The 17,390-nt window shown below is 33.3% G+C and overlaps 1 protein-coding gene across 1 annotated transcript; it reads right to left on the minus strand.

Moving 5' to 3' along the window:
- Positions 1-10,714: 10,714 nt before the first annotated feature.
- LOC141667441 (ran-binding protein 1 homolog b-like) lies at positions 10,715-13,898 on the minus strand. The gene is made up of 4 exons (XM_074473940.1): positions 13,664-13,898; positions 13,278-13,429; positions 13,051-13,176; positions 10,715-11,225 (listed from the first exon to the last, which is right to left on the minus strand). Exons 1-4 carry the CDS (start codon positions 13,804-13,806, stop codon positions 11,005-11,007), a joined length of 642 nt encoding a protein of 213 aa, XP_074330041.1. The 5' UTR covers positions 13,807-13,898; the 3' UTR covers positions 10,715-11,004.
- Between the last annotated feature and the right edge of the window lie 3,492 nt (positions 13,899-17,390).

A 17,390-nucleotide genomic window follows, 5' to 3' on the forward strand; every position in this document is an offset into this window, starting at 1 on the left:
TTGAGTGAACCAGCTATTGGAGCAACTCCTGAGAGATTGAATCAACTGGAATCTGTACAGATAGTTTACCATACCTACTTGAAAGAATACATCATGCTGTATTTCATGACAGATGGTAGGGTTTATCATATAAGACAAAATGCCATTCCATTGAAGTATTTTGAAGAATTGGAGCATGTACTTTTCTTACTTCAAGTGGATGACAGAATAACAGGGACTGCTGCAAACTACTTAAAAGAACAGATTCAGAGACAGAAAAGGCTTTATTCTGTTAAGTCTGACAGCATATATGTTCCAAAGTACAGAGATCACAATGGTGATATTGTTGATATGAAGCCTAATACTGCACAGATCAGATAATATCTTGGTATTAAGGGACTTGAATTCAATCTAGAGTCTGACAAAGCTTATGTCATAAGACTAGATCTGGAGTTGAGAAAAGCAAAGATCAATGATCTCAGAGCTACAATCTTTCAAACTGGTGAAGATACTGTAGAGCTTAAAGATGTCAAAAGGAGAATGATTGATGAACTCAGATATGCTGAGAAATGTTTGTTGAAGAACTATCTCAGAACAACTCCTGACATCAGAGAGATCAGAAAATGATGAAGCCAAGTCGAAGATCTACAACTGCTTAAATTCTGATATTTATACAGACTGAAGTTGTTATCAGAAGTTGAAATTGGTAAAAGCTTTAAGGACTGTAAGTTGTAGTTATCTAGTCTAATTCTCATGCATTTGTACTTAATGTTTTTGACATCATCAAATATCTGTTAAACTTGTATATTATGTTAATTTACAAGTTGGGGGAGATTGTTAGATATATTTGATAATGTCATGGCTAATATGTTTATGTTTAGCTTTCAGATCTTACTTGAACAGGATAAATCAGTACTTAACTGTTGATCAGTACTTATACTGGAAGTCAGGACTTAAGGATATCAGTACTTATGTTATCAGGAGATAATCATCAGAAGATAGATATCAGAACTTAAGTGCTGAAGGACGATCAGATAAGGACAGTAGCTGATTAAAGGAAAGAAGATCAAGATAAACATAAGAAGAGATATGCATGAAGAAGGAATTCTGTAAAGAATGGAATACTTGGAAGAAAAGATATCTGATTGATATATTTTAGGAAGCAGAATTATATTCCATATCAATTAGCGATTATCTTGTAACTGTGTAGTATATAAACACAGACATAGGATTTACACTATAAGTGTTATCATTATTAGAGAAGATTATTCATTGTAACCCTAGCAGCTCTCGTGATATTTGTTCATCACTGAGAGGTAACAGTTCCATACTGTAACAGAGTTTATTGTTTCAATAAAGTTTGTTTTCTGTTACTTAAGTTCTTAAAGTTCGATTTGAGTGTACTATACACTGTATTCACCCCCTCTACAGTGTGTGTGTGACCTAACACTTTCGTTTCGCTCAAATCATATAAACGGTTTAATTGTTATTTAATAATTATAGATAAATCAATTTATTATTCAATATAAATAATTATTACTAATTATTAAACTCTAAAAATATTTTTAAATAATTATTTGGGAAAAATCATATTTAAAAATGATTTTTCCATATTTTTTGGAATTAAAATGAATATTATGATTTATTGAAAATTATTTGATTATTTATCAAAATTATTAATTATTTTAAAATAATTAATAAATAATAAATAATTGGAGAAATTAATAATTATGATTTTTAGAAAATATTTCAGAATTATTTATAATATAAATCAATTAATTAAAAAATTAATTAATCAATTTATAAAATAAATAAAAACTTATTTTATAATTATTAAAAATAAAAATAAAAATAATTTCTTAGAAACATTTGTCAGAAAAGGAAATCTGACAAAAGCAAATCAAAATCGGGTTAAAAACCGGGTTTTAATTCGGGTAAACGGGTCACCAAGAACAAGGAATCCAGTGATAATCCGGTCACCGAAAAACTTTTCGGCCATTCTAATTACCCCTTCATTCGACTCCGTTTTGCTCCGTTTTTGTATCAATTTCATTTGAAATCAACACAACAGTCCAACACCGTCTTCATCAACAATCGATGATGAATGTATCTTCTTCTCCGGTGAAAAAACCCAACTCCGACGAACTTTCCCAGATTCTGTTGAACTAATTTTCAGGCTAAAATCAACCCCGTTTGTACTTATTTCTACAGGGTTTCGATTAATAACCAAGTTCTAAACAATAATCACGCATCAAATCAGTCCCATAACCCTTGTACCAATTTCCCGATCAAAACCGACTCAAAATTCGGCCAAAATCCGATTTGACTTAATCGTACATCAAAATTCATGTTCTATAGATTAAAATAAAGCTTGTAACACATATAATCAAACCCCTATACTCAATCATACCTGAGTTTCCTCTAAAATCAAATACGATCAAACAAAAAATACATAAACCCTAATAATCGAACTATCATCTACAGCTATCGTTTGTAAAATTAACTAACAGAAATCGATCAGAAATCATCAGGAAAAGCTATTCATAACATCAATTTCAACATATAACCCCAGAATCAAAAAGACCCAAATCAGACATAAATCCTAGAATTATAAATTGAAAAATAACGAATCAAAACATGATATTGGTACCAGAAATCGAAAGAACATGCTGAGAGGATCAATTTAAGTAATCACATCGATCGATTTGGTGTTCAGAAACGCTCAAAATCAACGATTGATTCTTGACCTGAAATATGACCCCACCTTGTTCTTCAGAGAATTTCCAGAATTTTGCAGAATTTTTATAATTAATTAATAAAAATTAAATAAAAATTAAACTATTTGTAGTAGGTAAAATAATACTCCTAATTAAAATTAAGGCCCTAATTATTAATCTATTAAAATTAATTGGCCCCTAATTTTATAATTTTTGAATATTAAATTTTAATTTTTAAATAATTAATATATACAATATATATGCCAAAAATTCCCAAAAATTGTGAATAATTCAAAAATACAAAGAATTGGTATAAATGTAAGTCCTATAATTTATAAAATAAGAATGTGATTTTTGTGGGGGTTTTAACACCCAATGGGGCCCGCCAAAGTCATATTTCGCGAAACGAGAAAATTTATAAAATATCTAGGTGTTCAGAATAATGCGATAGTACAAGCCGTTCTAAGAAAAATAAGGCCAATTATTTTATTTGAAATATCATCTATAAAATCATAGTTCAGATCGTACAACTTTTGATTCGAAGGCTTTAAATACAAAATAAAATATCTGAAAAATACCCTGAAAATACTCGGATAATACAGAATACACATAGCACGTAATAGTTAGGGTTTTATAGCCAATTACACATAAATGACATATTAAAACACATAATTTATCCTTAATACGATATAATTCAAGCGTAATTTTCCAGGCGTTATAATTGTTCACCTGCATCTACACCTATGTCTACAGCAACAAAGTTGGATGAAGATAAAAAGGAAAAAAGTGTAGATATTTTAAGCTATAGAGGGATGATTGGATCATTGCTTTATTTAACTGCAAGTAGACCAGACATCATGTTTGCTTCATGTTTGTGTGCAAAATTTCAAGCCAATCCAAAAGAACTACATTTGATGGCTGTGAAGAGGATTTTCAGATACTTGAAAGGGACTCCAAACTTGGGATTATGGTATCCTAAGGGAACTGGTTTTGAAGCTGTTGGATACACAGATGCAGATTTTGCTGGATGTAGGGTTGACAGAAAGATTACTAGTGTAAGCTGTTAGTTTCTTGGACAAAGACTTGTATCCTGGTATAGCAAGAAATAACAATCTGTGTCAACTTCCACAGTTGAAGCTGAATACATAACTACTCGAAGTTGTTGTGCTTAAGTGCTTTGGATTAGAAATCAGCTAATGGACTGTGGCCTAGTGTTATACAAAATTCCAATTATGTGTGACAATATTAGTGCTATATCTATTGTGGTTAATTTAGTTAATCATTCTAGGACAAAGCATATTAATGTAAGATACCATTTTATTAGAGAACATGCCGCAAATGGTACCATTGAGCTCATTTTTGTTCCAACAGAAAAATAATTAGCTGACATTTTTACTAAACCTTTGGATGAAGCAACTTTTACTAGACTTGTAGGTGAAATTGGGATGCTAAATTCTTCATCCTAAGGCAAGAACTCAGCTAATGTGTTGCAGCAGATTAATTTCCAGTAAATAAAAAATAAATTGATTTTATTAGAAATTAACTGAAATATGAATTATAAATATTTCAAAAATCTCTGCATATTTATTTTTCAAAAATAAAAACTCAGCTTGGAATTTTCAAATTCTAAGTAAACTGTTTAACTATTGATTTACATTTTCAATATGTAAAATTAACACAAGACATAATAAAAGTGATCAAAAGTATATAGAGAACTGAGTTCTTGATAAGTCTAACTGACTTATCGACAAGTCATTTTAAGACTTCTCGAGTGAGTTCTCGCCAAGTCAATTTACTGACTTTTCGAGTGACTTCTCGATAAGCTTTATTATGACTTATCGATAAGTCATTGTAGAGTTCTCTATAAGTGTTAACTTACAGAGTTCTCTACAAGCATCTTTTAGACTTATGAATAAGTCAGAACTGGAATAATTTAATTCAATAAATTATTTTAGTGAAATACTTTTGGCAGAATAATTCTGATTTTATTTTGATTTATTAAAATAAAAATTAGAAATAATTCAGTCCATTTTTGGACAAACTGGGTATTTATTTAACATCTTGATAAGTTAATTTTTAGTTCTCTAATAGAGTAAACTAAAATGACTTCTCGATATGTAATTCACTTTCAAAATGACTTCTCGATAAGTATATTCCAAACGTCTATTTTTGACTTCTCGATAAGTCATTTGTCTTTACTATAAATACCAGACATCTCGATACATATATACTTACGCCTTCGAGAACTCTAAGTGACCTAGCTTTTTCAATCTCAAATCGATTTCTCTCTCGTTTTCACTCTTTTCTCACTAATTTTTCTTACCCACTAAACTTCACACTCACAACAATGGCATCAAATAATATTGTACCCTTCATCCCAAAGGAGACCAACTTTCTTGCATTCTTAGATGCAAACCAAGCTCCTGAAACTTTCAAAAGTTTTGTCAAGTTCTTGTCTGAGACCTACTTTGTAGGGGCTCTTACTACTAATTATGTGCTTTACTTGGATGTGTTAGGGGACTTCTGGAACACAGCAGTAACAAGGATTATTGTGCATGAAAACCAGGCTGTCTCAATTGTAATAAATTGCACAATCAAGGATGAACTCTATGAATTCATGGGCTTCATTAACTATTATGAGGATGATGTCAATATGGCACTAGGAATACCTACTGACAAGTTGGTGGAGGCTCCAACTCAGGATGAACTCTATGAATTCATGGGCTTCATTAACTATTCTGAGAAAATCAATATGTCAAGCATGAACAAGAAGCACCCGAGGAGAGAATGGTCCTTTCTTTTTTATTCAGTGATAAGGGCTTTCACTTGCATGAAGTCAGGGTTTGACAACATATCTAATGTTGTCCAAAAGTTGGTCTGCTCAATGGCTCACAACAAACAGATCAATGTAGGACACTACATACTGGAGGAGTTGAGCATCAGGCTAACAATGCCTTTGGAGTCAAGAGGTATGGAATTTTTTCTTCCTAGATTCATTATGTCTGCTTTGAACTATAAAGTGAATGACATACATTTGATAAATGGTGTAGATAGATCACAAATAGGCAATTGTAAGCAAGTGTCCAAAATTCTATTTGGATCACTTATTACTAAGAATAAGGTTCCAGTGGGTCTTAAGTTAACACCTTTCATAATTGAAAGATTTAAAACCTACCCTTATCCTATGCCTGACATGAGAACCAATGTAGTTCTACCTAGTGCAATAATGGTTCCTGAGCCTGTGGAAGCACAAACACATGAACACCTACAGGAATCTACTCTTGTTGAGCCTAATTCTTCAAAATCATTAGCAGCTAGGAAACCAACTACTTCATCCTCTCAAAAGGGTGAAGTGAGCAAAAAGAAGAGAAAGGAGATAACCCTAACTGTTATGAATGAGAGTAGTGAGGTACAAGTACAACCTGAGTCACCTTTGGTCAGAAAAATAAAGAAGGCTAAGAAAACTGAGCTGACCACTCAAGCCATCTCTGTATCCTCCCAAAAGGATGCAGTTGTACATAGGGGAAAAATGGATTCTAGAGAAATCCTCTCAACAAGATGTTTCTTTTGAAAAGAGCATTCTCCCTAATGCATCTTGTATAGAGTCTGCAAAACCAACACTTGTTCAAATCCAAGTGTATAATAAGAGAAATAAGGATGTCACACACAGGGAGAGCACATCTATTGAAGCTCTCTCATCCATTCAGGGGGAGCTGCCAACACTCACTACTGAATAACAAATCTTAATTTCTCAAATTTCTTCTTCACATATAGCACTTGAATCCATTTCTCAAGTACAGGCTCATTCAAGTGACTTGGTTCAAGAAACTTTGCTCACCACCCAGAAACCACAATTAGTTGGTGAGAGCCTACATGTTGGGGTAGACCTTGATGACACCAACACAAACATGGGGGATTCATCAGTTTTTACTGAAGACCCCATGGAGTTCAGAAATGTACCTTCATGTGCAAATCAGCCTTCACAGGCTGTTAGGTTTGAGGGTAGTACTCCTGAGGGGGAGCTATCTAAATCCTCTCCAACTCAATTGGAGGTTCCTGTTCCAGGAACAACTCCCCTCAAAACCCTGGATGAAATTGTTTTGACAATTGAAGCTGGGAGTACAATTGCCAATGATCCTGTCATAGAGGAGGTAAGAATAGCACATTTAAGTGACAGTGTGGTGCAAGACATACAAGGGTTTGAGGCTATTTCAAATGACAGTAGCACAACCAAATCCCCTCCAATTCAAATGGAGGTTCCCACAACTGGTGAGGAACAACACCATGTCACAAACACAGAGAAATCTGTGAGTCTAACTGTGACTTCTGTCACTGGTGGTTCTGCCCCTCAACCCTCAACCCTTCAACCATTAAAGATCTTACAATTAATCATCTTGGAGGCCTTGCACAAATATCACAACAGCTACTCACATCCAATATGTCAAACCAGGAGTACCAAGCCATTATGATATCCTACCAGATAGATGTTGAGGAACAATAAGCTAAAATAGTTGATGATGCTGGTGAGGATGTAAACTGTGATAAATGGCTGGATAAGGAGTTTGCTATTGAAATGGATGTTGTACTAGCCCAATTCAGGGAAGAATATCTAACCATCTTGGGGAGTAATGCTAGATCCTTAACCCCACAAGAGGTATATGATGCAGTGAATGAGGTATACAAGGCTCAAATTAAGGTTTTCCATAACTTTGGAAAAGCACTTCAAATTACTCTCACTGGGTATCAAGACAAGATTATGAAGATGGTTAGAGAAAAGATGGATCATATCATCCCCTCTCAGACTTAGATCAAGAAGCAATTTAAAACTTTTTCAGAACAAATGTCTAGTTATGATCTCAGTGGGATTGAAAAGAGTGTTACATAACTAAAGGACTCTTTTGTAGCTTTGCACAAGGTAGTTCAAGATCACATCACAAACTCAAATGACACAAGGTGGAAGCTGGATCAAATGCACACTGCAAGATACACTCTTTCCTATTTGGTTGTTGATGAAATTCAGAAGCATGTGCAAGCTTCATTTGGACCATCTACTTCTATTTCTACTTCAGGCTCATCTTCTCAAGACCTTCAAGATCTCAAGGCACAGGTTGCCTCACTAGAGACCTTAAATGCTTCTTTAAATGCTCAAGTCCAAACTTTGACTTCTCTAGTCAAAAGTCAATAATCAATATCAAGACCTTGGTGACTCTCACAAGCATCTCCAAATGTAGAATTCAGTTGCTTTGGGGGCCATCATGGGGAAGCTCAACATACCATTACCCTCTCTACCTGAAGAAATAAGGCCAGAACTGCCAACTCCTCTACTCATGCGTATCACCAAGACTAAGGGGGAGATTGAGGCTAGGATTCAACAATCCAGGGATGCTAAAGCTAAATCTAAAGAGCCTATTCAGGTTGGTCAAAGCTCTTCAAGTGCTCAAGCTGATGTTGGAAAAGAAAGACTTCTAAAGGCTGCAGAAGGACGCAATCAAGACCAGGAATTTAGTGAACTTCTTGCAGTACTAATAATGTCTCTTCAAAACAATTACACGACCTACAAGAAAGCTTTGGCTAAGAACATCAACTTCATCAGGGCAGTGGTTGTGAGAATTGATAACTTCTTGGAGAAAAGAATTGTGGTGAATATCAATGATGGGGGTGTGGACAAATGTCTTCAAGTGTCTCTTTCAAATCTCAAAACTCTAAGTGCATCTGAACAAGCTTTCTTGGTAAGGAAGAACAGAAACTCCAGAAGCCTTTATACTATGTAAGCAAGGTGCTCCACGGAGCAGAGTTGAATTACTTTACCACAGAGAAATTTGCATTTGCCCTCATTATAGCCTTGAGGAAGTTGAGACCCTGCTTCCAGGCTCATAAGATCAAAGTCCTGACGGACCAACCCTTGAGGAACATTCTTCATAGCCCGAAGGCCAGTGGAAGGCTCATTAAGTGGGAAATTGAGTTTGGAGAATTTCACATCAAGTACAAGCCTCGAAGAGCCATCAAGGCTTAGGTTTTAGCAGACTTCGTTGTCGAATGCACCATTAGCAACCAAGAAGTTAGGGGGCAAGAGATAGTAACCCCAGAAGGAGGAGAGAAAAAGAAATATAAAGATACGACTCTAAAAGAGTATTGGGTTCGCCATTTTGAGGAAGCGTCCCAATATGCTTTGAATATATATGTCTAAAATAATTAAATTTTTAATTTTTTCTATTTTTGAATTAAAATATATTTGTTAAATTTTAATTCGAAAAAAAATATTAAAAATGTTAACTCTAACTATATTTTTCAAAACTCCTAAAGATACGTGAAAAAAATTAAACGCCATACATAATGGAGGAGAGGGAGTATCTAATACATATTTAATCTCTTTTGCCCTTGAATTTGTTAAGTTTAACTTATCCATGGTGCGGCTACAAGTAATGTTGTAGAAATGAAATTAAAAAATATATATATATATAGAACAATTGGTAAAAGAGAAAATGTGAAGGGGAAAAAATAAAGTGCACATTGTTAAAAATAAAATTTGCAGAAAATATGTGGAAGCATCGATCAACATTCTTTAGAAAGGATCAATTTCTAGTTATCGTTTATGCGTATAGAAACTCACCGCGAGAAGATGGAGCTGGGAAGATCCACCTCTAAGGGCTTGTTTGGTTTGAGGGTTAGGAGGTGTTGGGTTGGGTTAATAAAGGTTGAAATTTCAGACCCGTATTTGGGAAAAAATTGAGAAGGGTTGGGTTAGAAGGGGTTGGGGAAGGGTTAGATGTGAACTAAAAATGGTTAATGTACACCCCAAATCGGTGTTGACTTGGACAATTAACTATGGGATCCATTTTTTTACTCTCAAATTATACAACAGCCTGCACTACACCTCGTTATCTACGAAATATATTTTATTTATTTATTTTTAATATTATAAGTTTGAAGACTTTAAACTATTTTTTCACCTTTTTCAAACTTTTTATTTAATTTATTTTTGGCTTTCAATTTTTTTTCTCAGGTGACTTTAAAAACTTTTCTTTAAGATTTTAAATGAAAATTTGTTTTATCAATTTTTTAAATAAAAATTCAAACATTTTTTACACAACCCTATACAAATAAGAGATGGATTGAACCCTTATTTGCCCAACACTTACATCCAAACATAGTAGGGATTCAACCATAGCTAACCTAATCCAACCCACCCGACCAGCCTAACCAACCCAACCCCTCTTTTCCCAACCCCCAATCCAAACAAAGCCTAAAAGATAGAAAAAGGTTCACCTTATTCAGTCCTCAATAATACCTTTGGGATTAGATATAACTTTTTCTGTCACACAAGGATTTAGGGCTTCAAATGGCTAATCCCAGGTCATTGATTTTGACGGAACCGCAATACTGAGAGGTGTTGGGTAAGAGGAAGGTATATTATCTCTTGCCTAGAGGAAGATATATTATCTCTTGCCTAGTTTTATCAATCAATTCGGTCTCCAATCTCCATGGAGTTATGTCGAGTCCAAAACATGTTTACACTCAAAAAAGGTATTGAGGAGCAATTTTCAGACAACATTTGTACAGGAGTAGTTACAATAATATAGGAGTTATTTAACAAAATAACTAAATTGTTATAAGTGTTATATTTCATAGCCTGAAAAGCTATTAATGCCTATTATTCTACTAGGTACAATAGTTCATGCTGTTTAACAGACTACAAACATGGCAAGTAATCAAGTTCACTACAATACCTCACCGTCACCTATATACAAATTCAAACTTCCTAAAAACTTCCAGCTCTTCACATATTCCTAGTAGTAAGAAAACTTTGCTTTTTAAAACAGCAAATATTAATTTTTTCAAAGACAAATATGGCTTTAAACATCTAAATACCATTTGAAACTCCTGGTACATGACAGTATAACACATTGATCATCTACCGACCATTTGTGGCCTCAAAACAGCATATATCACTACTAACACTTTCGTTGACAGAAGATCACAAGTACCACAATCCAAGAATTGTAACCCAACAAAAACTCTGGCACCATAAAAGCTTTTTTCGTATCATAGATTGACAAGTAATTCACACAACACAAGATGAGACTCAAATAAGAGTAATGCAGACCCTAAGTTTTGATCAAATGTGACAGACTTCAACAACCGACGCATCCGCACCATTCCTACCCATAAATAAAATCCATTGCAAATTATCATGACTGAACATGCAAAAGGTGGGTAGGTGACAACTGAGGCAAAAATATCAACCTCGACAAACTGAATGGACATAATTTATATGGTAGACATATCTGAAGATCGGGATCCATGTTCCTCACTCATCCTTCTTTGACTCTACCTTTTCACTCTTTTTATCAGATTCTTTCTCCTGGGTTGCTGGAGGAACTGCTTTTTCCTCTGCTTTCTCTTCGTCTTTCTTCTCTTCTACACTCAACTTGTCAAGCTGCTCAGTAGCCGCACTAGTTCCCTCACTTTCCTCTTTCTTCACTTGCGATTCGGCAATCTCTTGGAATGTCTCCATGAAATTCTTGCAATCTGAAAAACATCGATGTAATTTAGGTGTGAACAAAACTAGAGATATTGTTTTTGTCAGAAGTATTGTGCATTATATTAACAGAAGTAATCTTATCTCATTAAAGAGAATAAAGCTATTGTCAGTCAGTTCACCATTTCTTGAAAACAAAAATCCGCTGAAAATGACAAATGAGATGAAAAAACTATATTAAACTTGCATTTTCTCAATAAGATTAGATTTTATTGAGAAAATAACACATTCCCCTTGTGAGAGTAATTACTCATCACTCATTATAAAGGAATATCTACAGCTTTATATACATTTTGAATAAGTCTGTAAATTTTTCTCTTGAAATTAATGAAGGTTTTTATATCATAGTCAATTCAAACACTATTGCAAAGTGCGAACACCATAAAACCACTCACACACACACGTTTTGGTCCATATAGAATAATCAACAAAGTGTTTTGTGAATAGGCCTCTGGGATATTTATCCCTTTGAACAATGTCTGTTAAGTCCAAATCATATCACAGAAATCTGTCATGGCTATTGGCTTTCCGTAGTTTTAAAATACCGGGTAAAAAGAAACATGGAAAAACACCAAAATGATCATAAAAACAATTAATGATATTAATTTTAGATCTTTTGCAAGTATTGAAGAATATCCTTATATCATATATATTGTAAGCATCAGAGGGATCTTACTCTTGCCACAAAAATCAAAATGGTCATAGACCGTAAGATTAGAGGTTAATACCTATAATCGAAAGAAATAAATATAATGTAATAAGCACATGAGTCTAATTGAATATATAATTTTAATATTTAAATTGCATGATACTCTAAATATTTATCTAAATTAACACAATTTCATATATAATACAATTGAATAGCATGCTTGTACACAGGAAGGAAAAAAACTTTTTAGATATAAAAATGTGGTAAACATAAATATTCATATATAATTATACTACACAATAATAATTGACATGTCACACTATATATATATATATAGGCTACTGATAATACTAATATACACATTCACATATAAACAATAAAAGAATAAAATACGTGAAATTTAACAAAGAATTAATATTATTTATTATGTTATCTAACATTCTAAAAGATAGAAAATTGGATTAGGATATCCTCTTTGTTGTATTGTCAGATTCTCCACAATCAGCACTGGAGACCTTAACAAGATTTCAGAATCAAATGGATCCAAAGACTTATACCTTTAATCCGTTATAACAAGATTCGTCAATAACATACATGTGGCTCAAAGATATAACTAAATGGGCCTACTCTTTAAATAAAATACCCTTAACTTCTACTAGTCTTAATTAGGAATACAACTAAGAAATTTCAACTCCATGATGCACTCATCACTCCAAGTACTAATACGAAGTATCCCATAACACTTTCTTCCCCTAGTTCTCTCTAGTCCCCACATGCTTTCACTTTTAATGCAGATGATGGTATATCATATATCTATACAGGTTTAAGTTCTTCCCTTGTCTTATGTTTTGCAGATTTCAACCCAGGTTATATTCCACCTAATAGCAGTGTTAAAACCAATTAGTGTTTGCAACTTCTTTAGTCCATTAGATAATTTGTGTTTAGCAGAGTGATATTTATGTCCGATTAAGGTTTTATTGATAACCCACTCCCTTTGATCATAGAATTGATACCCGGAGGTCAATCACTGAACAACAACTATGCATACATTAACATGTTTTACACAATTTTTCAGAAATCTACAAGTACACGGAACTCAATCAAATGATAACCACATACAAAACATAATACTTAAAAATTATATTGTAAGTTAAAAACAAACATACTCTCTATAGATGGAAATCTAATGCAAAACATTTCATCCTTAAGTTCGCCATCAGCAAAATCAGTAGCATGCCAAACGCAAGACTTCTCATTTCCAGCGTGTTCCTGAACCGCCATTGTAGGAAGAACTGCAAAAATAATAAAACAAGCACAAAAATCAAACCAAAAAACACAATCGAACAAATTAAAAAAACCTAAAAAAATAATAAAACAGCAACATAAAACAAACCAAGATGATTAGCGCAGATCTTAAGAGTTCTGGATTGGCGCATAACCAAACGAACTTTTCCAGTTTCCTTGTGCTTCAAAAACTTAACAGTACCAGCGCCCCTCTCTTTCCACTGGTTTCCATCTTTATCGAATCTATAAAGCTTCGATTTACTGCATAAATATTGAAATTCATAAATCCTAAACCCTAGCTTTGAAATTAAACATATCAAATACAAAATCACAATATAAAAACATAATATCAAATTTACAAAGCCTCAATTTACAATTGAACAATCATAAACCCTAGCTTCTAAATTCAAGTAGAACAACAAAAGCATAATACACACATATATAACATAAAAAAAAGATCAACAGAAAAGTAAAAATGAAGGCGAAGAAACGTACAGATCAAGAATAGTATCTTCATTTTCTTCACCGGTGGTGACGGCGACTTCTTCGAGGCGGACAATCGGAGCGACCTGAGCTCCGGTGTCTTCGTCTTCGGCGGCGACGTGCTCTTCCTCTTCTTTGCGCTCAGGTTCGGCCATTGTGTAGTGTGTGTGTGTGAGAATAGAAGAGATTTGTGTGCTGGCTATGTAACCCTGGAGGAGGGTTGATAGAGGGGGTTTTTATATACGGGGTGTGTTTGGGTCAGGCGTTTAATAAGAATATATTACGAGTTTCAAGCCCAAGTCCCCTGTCCAGCAATTGAGATTTTAATCCAAATATGGCCTCAGTCTACATGTATCGAACCAACAGCTGAAAACATGTTTAACGATAATAGTCCAATAATATTATAGTTTAATATAATAGTTTGTAAAAAGTATAATTTTTTTAATATTAATATTAGTAATATATTATATATTATATTATATTAATACTTTCAAAATATAATATATTATTAATATATTAACACGGGTTTGAGATCGGGTTCAGGTTGGAATTGAATGGGTTTCGGATTTTCGGGTCGGGTTCGAAACGTTATGCCTTAAACCAAACCTGACCCGAAAATGATTCGCGTTTGAAAATCAAACATGAACCCAAATTCAAACCCGAAATATTTGGGTTTGGTAAAAACCGAGTGAATCGGTACATATCGGGTATTCATAGGTTAAATTGTCATATCTACATAATAATTATAGAATAAAGCAATTTGGTAGAATTTCAATGAAGATTGTTCAATTAATAAGTTGAAGATAGAAGACCAACAAAGTTGCAGAAAGACTCTTAGTCCAATATCATGAAGTCTAGAAGAGATATATCGTGAAATCAATCCAAGCCATATATTAAGTCCAGTTTACAACCATTTCATGAAGTCTAAGTCTGGTTTATGTCGAGAATTCCAAACTTTCCTTAGATCGAGAAGTCTAATTTTGTACTATACCAAGAAGTCAAGAAATATGCTATATCGTGAAGTGTAGAATTGTGATGTATCAGGAAGTCCAAAGTAAACTAGATAGTATAGTTAAGCCAACTGGAGTTCACGATATCTTCACTCAACATCTTCACAACGGGATAAATAAAGGTATAAATTACCAAGAAATGAAGAAACGGATCACTATATCATATTGTACATGGAGATGGTCAATGGACATATGTCAAGCCCACATCCAAAATAAAAATAAGGCTCATACTAATACGAAAACAATTGTATGCAAGACATTAGGGAATTATCAAAATTCTAAAGTCTAGAAAACTCTTCTTCATTTTCACTAGTGCTTTTTAACACAACCTCTGTGTTTCTTAATGAGTGGAAGCAAGCTTAATCGGTGTCAAAAAATTTCAAAATATCAGTGGTTGTAGCGGTGGAAAAGTGGTCACCCCATGTGAAGGAAGACTCAAAATATAACAAATACAATAATTTTTTCAAACACAGAGTATGGTATGGGTTAGTGATTCGTGACTCTAGTGACCCAATGAAGAATGATGTTTTAATTTGTCCTCTGAATGCATTGTTTTCATTTAAATTTTAAGTTGTAGGGAGACTCTTAACTGGTTAAAAATGAGAAGGGTCTTGCTCACAACTTCTTGTTTAGGTCATTCACAATCAAGATGGGTTGAATTTATGGTTTGTACGGTTATAAATTGTAATAACCTGTGATTTTTAGGTTAATATTAATAAAAAAATAATAGAATAAAAAGATTAAAATTATATAAAGATTAGGATAATGAAATTGAAATAGATTAATGGGCCTAAAATTTGGATCAGATTTTTGATACGGATAACTTGTAGGATAAGAAATAGGGTTTTGTATCATTATAAATACATCATATTCGTCTCCCTCATTTTTTATTATTAAAATTCGTAGGGCTATTTTAAACAAAAATTAGCAGTTTTGTAAAATTCGTAAAAAAATCATCGTAAGTCAGAATTTGTTGATCCTAGAGTTTTTGGAAATATCTTTTTGTTCTCTACAACTTTCATGATTCGTATTTTCTAAGAAAATATCATTTGGAGGGTGAAAAAAGCTAAAAACGGATATGGGCAGAATTGGAATATTGGATATTTTCAAGATTTTAGGTGTCTCGTGTTTGATGGGTTGCTGAGTATTCGATATGTGTCATAACGTGGATTATTTGTTTACGTAACTGAGGTAAGTAACTACTCATTGCTCCGTATTTTTTGTAATATAAATTATTTGTTTGATTGTGTAAGGAAATCTTTATTACTCCGTATATGTTGTGTAACGTGCCTAATATGTGTGATTAGATGTTCTCCGGTATTTATTTAGTCATTATAGCTATGATATTGATATGTGATTAATAAGATAATTTTCAAAAAAATTCGGTCTTAGTCATGTATAAGAATAAGATTATGATCACTGGAAAGTGTTCTATATAGACTTAGAACTAGTTTGTGCACGTTCCAGAATACATCGATATCTTATCAAACTTCAGTTTCACTTGACGAGAAACGTAAAATAGCCCCTCATCGAATAAGAATAAGAACTCGGTCACTTGGGAAGTGTGGCATAAAGTATAAGATGTTGGTCACTGGAAAAGTGTGGCATAAGGTGTGATTTAGGACTGTGGGATTTACGAAAATAATTTAATTATAAGATTTATTGATTGATTTAGAATTTTGATTATGTGAATTATAGTAGATGAGTGCATCTCTTTGATATATCGTGTGCATCTTTAACATATTTGTTATTGAATATATGTGGGATTTGATGTGATATTTATGTGTTATATGTTCAAACTGCATTTTTGCGAAGATAAAAATTATATTTTGAGCCGTTGGACGGTAGTTGCTTGCTGGGCTTCACAGATCATTCTTTTAATATTCAGGTTTCGCTTAAGATTTTAGTTGGATAGCATTGGAGTTCGAGGACCTTAATGTTGGAGTAGATTGACTTTTGGACTTCCGTTAGCCACGCTTTTGTAATAGTCACCTTTGTAATAAAATTTCTTATTAATAAATTGTATTTTGTATTAGTTTGGATTTAGAATTAATAGTCCGGGAAGTGCGGGTTGTTGCATAAATGATTATAAATTCCATAATTCGACCAAGTTCCTAACTAACACACGATTTTTTGTAAATGTAAAATTGTTAGGTATGAAGTGCAACACAGAGGGGGGGGTCAATGTGTTTTCTTGCTTTCTTGATAATCTATGAGTGTTTGTGGCCTTTGAAACTTTAACAGCTAGAGATAAATTTGCACCGATGAAAGACTCAATGTAAAGACACAAGTAATTTATCAAAAACTCACTTGATTTATATTAATTCAAATTTGTTTGTGCTATAAATCTGTGTTCTTGAAAATAAGTACTCAACTACTTCTCTTGAGAAAATACAATATTTTCTAGATCTATTTTGTTATTTCTAAACAAAGGACCCGCGACGTGTTTTATAGATCAACATGCACAGTTTACAGAACTTGCACTAAAATAGACTAACTCAATTTCTAAAGCTCATTTGTCTGTTTCTATTTTTAGTACAACATGTTTGTGTAGAATCTACTAGGTTTATGACCCTCCTTTGTCCAGTTCATCTTGGCCCTTGATCTTGCATTCGCCCAACTGTATTTGTAGTATTTTCAATTCAGTGATAGAATTGTTTGTTGACTGATAATCTTAGATCTTCAAGTTGTCTATATTTTAAATTTTGAAGTTGTTGTTGAGATCATTT

Source organism: Apium graveolens, chromosome 6 (genome assembly GCF_009905375.1).
Source record: "Apium graveolens cultivar Ventura chromosome 6, ASM990537v1, whole genome shotgun sequence".
NCBI lineage: Eukaryota > Viridiplantae > Streptophyta > Magnoliopsida > Apiales > Apiaceae > Apium > Apium graveolens.

Excerpts from the sequence above, each read along its gene's own strand:
- LOC141667441 (XM_074473940.1), bottom strand. The coding sequence starts at position 13,806 with ATGGCCGAACCTGAGCGCAAAGAAGAGGAAGAGCACGTCGCCGCCGAA. Across the intron at positions 13,430-13,663 it reads GAAGATACTATTCTTGATCT|TAAATCGAAGCTTTATAGAT; the intron begins GTACGTTTCTTC and ends ATATTTATGCAG. Across the intron at positions 13,177-13,277 it reads GATCTGCGCTAATCATCTTG|TTCTTCCTACAATGGCGGTT; the intron begins GTTTGTTTTATG and ends TTATTTTTGCAG.